Source organism: Kryptolebias marmoratus, linkage group LG13 (assembly GCF_001649575.2).
Source record: "Kryptolebias marmoratus isolate JLee-2015 linkage group LG13, ASM164957v2, whole genome shotgun sequence".
Classification (NCBI taxonomy): domain Eukaryota; kingdom Metazoa; phylum Chordata; class Actinopteri; order Cyprinodontiformes; family Rivulidae; genus Kryptolebias; species Kryptolebias marmoratus.
In genome coordinates, this window is record NC_051442.1 from 20,181,731 (window position 1) to 20,184,788 (window position 3,058).

At 42.2% G+C, this 3,058-nt stretch overlaps 1 protein-coding gene across 1 annotated transcript in view; it reads right to left on the reverse strand.

The window, feature by feature from the left end:
- The window catches only part of hspb1 (heat shock protein, alpha-crystallin-related, 1), a 3,622-nt gene extending 2,484 nt beyond the window's left edge, over positions 1-1,138 (reverse strand). The window contains exon 1 of the mRNA XM_017412492.3: positions 658-1,138. Within this exon, the coding sequence (XP_017267981.1) occupies positions 658-1,042 (385 nt within the window). The 5' untranslated portion in view covers positions 1,043-1,138. The remainder of the gene's footprint in view (positions 1-657) is intronic.
- Between the last annotated feature and the right edge of the window lie 1,920 nt (positions 1,139-3,058).

Here is a 3,058-nt window from a genome sequence, read left to right on the forward strand (position 1 = left end):
TTTAGAAGACAAAGCTACCAGGATCCTGTGCAATCTTTACTCCTATAGAAGGATAAAGGAACAGGGAAAATCTTTCATTCAAAGATATTAACTCTATATTTATTCTGCCTATATCTGGGCTGCAGATTTGTCTCCTACTAACTGAACTGTGTTATCAATGAGCCTTTAACCTTCCTGTGGGGGGAGGGGTGTCCAGTGTTGAAAGCATGGAAGAACAATGAAAAGATTTTCCTCTAAAATGTAAAACTGTTTTGCTCGGTTGATCTTTGTTCTGCTGTAAAAGAACAAACAGAATTGTTTAGTTTTGTATCTGTTAGGGTTTATTTAAAAATGCCTCTCCCAACCACTAAGGGGAGGGGTACTTTACATCTTGAGACAATGTCCTGACTTACCCTCATAGTCCTGGATGTTATTCAACTTATAAGGAATGCATTTTGCTTGTTCTTTGGTTAGTAAAAACAATTAGTTTCCTGCCTTTTAACTGTCTTGTAACTTTAGTTTTGAGATAGATGGTAAAGAGCAGCATCCTGGTGTCTGAACTCGACTCTAATGTTTAGTTCTAGATGGATTTGGTCAACCAAAGGGGTTAGTTTAATCACTTTAATAAACAAGCACACAGCACTGTGCAAACTGGCTCAGACAAGAATGAGTTCTTACCAGATATTTCCACGACTCCGTCCTTGGTCTTCACCACCAGCTCCTCCGGAGAGAAGTGGTTTACATCTAGAGACACCTTCCAGTTGTCCCCAGTCTGCTTGATCTCTGAAATCCCGCTGCTCATCTGGCGGGACAGGGCACGGGCCTGGTGGGCCATCATGTGGCTGGGGTACATCATTGGGCTGTGGGGCATCATGATGTCTGGGCCCATGAAGGATGGTCTCAGGTACCCCGGCCAGTGGGTGCTGGGGAATGTGGGGAAGTCCTCGAACAGGGCAGGCATGCCGAAGGACTGGTCGAAGATACGGCTGCTGTGGGGCCAGTCACGGAATGGGTCCGAGCTCAGGGTCCGGGCCAGGGTGAAGGGAATATGTCTCTCAGCCATGTTAGCTGTGGTCAGGCAGAGGGAGGCGTGTCCACTGAGGAAGAAGTTGTTTCTTCTACATGCTGTCTGCCTCACAGCGCAGAGCTTTTATACATACTGACCCCACCCCCATCGGAGCACCACCTCACACCCCTGGGATATCTTTGGAAAGTACTAGAATGTCTATTGGTGTCCCATGCAGCATGCAAATAGAATCCAGCAGGAGGGCGGTCTTTAGGAACAGCTGCTCCCTCCTCCATGTTGTGAGCTATGCCCCCCGCCCCTCTCTGATTATCTCAGAAAACCAGAAGGATCTGGAGGGATTGTTCTGAGGGGAATTCTTTGACACCAACCTGTTGCTCACACATACAAATAGACCAATGGACATAGTTCAAAGTCTGATGAGACGAACAACACAAGAAAACACTTCCTAAATGTAAGCATTACACTCACATAGAGTTTATTCAAACTGGAGAGAGACATTTATTGTATGCATGCAATAGTGAACAAATTTGATAAAAAATAATGGCTTTGGGTTAATTCATATCACATCATGCCTTCAAGGGTACAAAAACAGGCTGCATGCCATAAAGTCTCTTCATATTTGCCTTGGCAGCCGCCTGATTATTGATGATTAAATCCACTTTGGAGTACACTTTGGAAAGGTAACACCCTGTCTGACTCCAAAACATAAGTACTTTCTAGGAGTGGTCAGATTTTTAAGACAGAATAAAATATGTTTACAATTTAAACTACAGTTTAGCAATGCATTCTCTGCTTCGCTCTGACCTTTTTGTCACTGAGTAGTCCCACCTTACAAACAGCCATTACCATTGAACACCCATGTATTTATGTACTTATTTATCTGTTTCTTTAACAACTACTTCTGGCCCTAATCTTCATCATTTTCCAACTCTTATCAGACTTTAACCCTCCTGAAGCTCTCAAAAGAGAGAGATGAAGAGAGGCATAGAAGCCCTTCTAACTTTGGGTCAGTTTGACTTGAAGGCCACAGGAGGGTTAAAAAGTTAAAATTGTTTGCTATAACTCTGGATCCCCAGCCCTTTCTATCTTAATAAAAAATTATTCCTTCTTAACCAAATTCTTACCAGATGAGTAAATTATATCCACTATCAAAATGGGTGGATGAAGAGACCCTAAATGCAGACACTAATGGCAGCCGGCTGCTTTTTGTACCCACAAAAATCTAGGTGAAAATCACCAAACCTGCACAAGTTTGAAGAGGTGAACGTATGTACTCACAGTTAATTAGAAAAAAAAACCCAACCTCTTAGCATTATTGGTGGTAAAACATCTGTATTAGGCAGTGCAGCATACACCGTTTTTTAGGTTTTACCACAGTAATAATAATAACAACAATATAAAATAATAATTATAATTTGGGGATGTCACATAAAAAAAAGCATTGATGCAACATTACAATGCTTTAAAGTGGATTTGATTCCTGGGGTTTCTATATTTATATGCTAAATAAATATTTAAAAAGTCTTACTCTGAGTTTGCTTTAGTGATGTCTTTATTAAATACACAGCTACAGTAAAATGATTAGTTTGCACAGACATGTGTTTAGAAGAAAAGTTCACCATAACAAGCATTTAGCTCCAGACTCTGTGCAGAAAATTGATGATGTGATCACACAAAGAGTCAGAATGGAGATGCTAAGTGGAGGAAAAGGGTCAGAGTCAGTGGGTGGAATGGTAATTCACATGTAGGTGTTAGATCCTGAGACTAACTCTTTAAAATGCAAAAAAAAAAAAAAAAATGTTGAGGGTGCATGGGAGTTCGCCCAACCAGTCTACATGTGTTTAAATGGACTTGGAGAAGGCGTTCGACCGTGCCCCTCAGGGAGTCCTGTGGGGGGTACTCCGGGAGTATGGGGTACGGGGCCCGTTGATAAGGGCTGTTAGGTCCCTATATGACCAGTGTCAGAGCTTGGTCTGGACTCCATCAAGGTTGCCCTTTGTCACAGATTCTGTTCATAACGTTTATGGACAGAATTTCTAGGCGCAGCCAAGG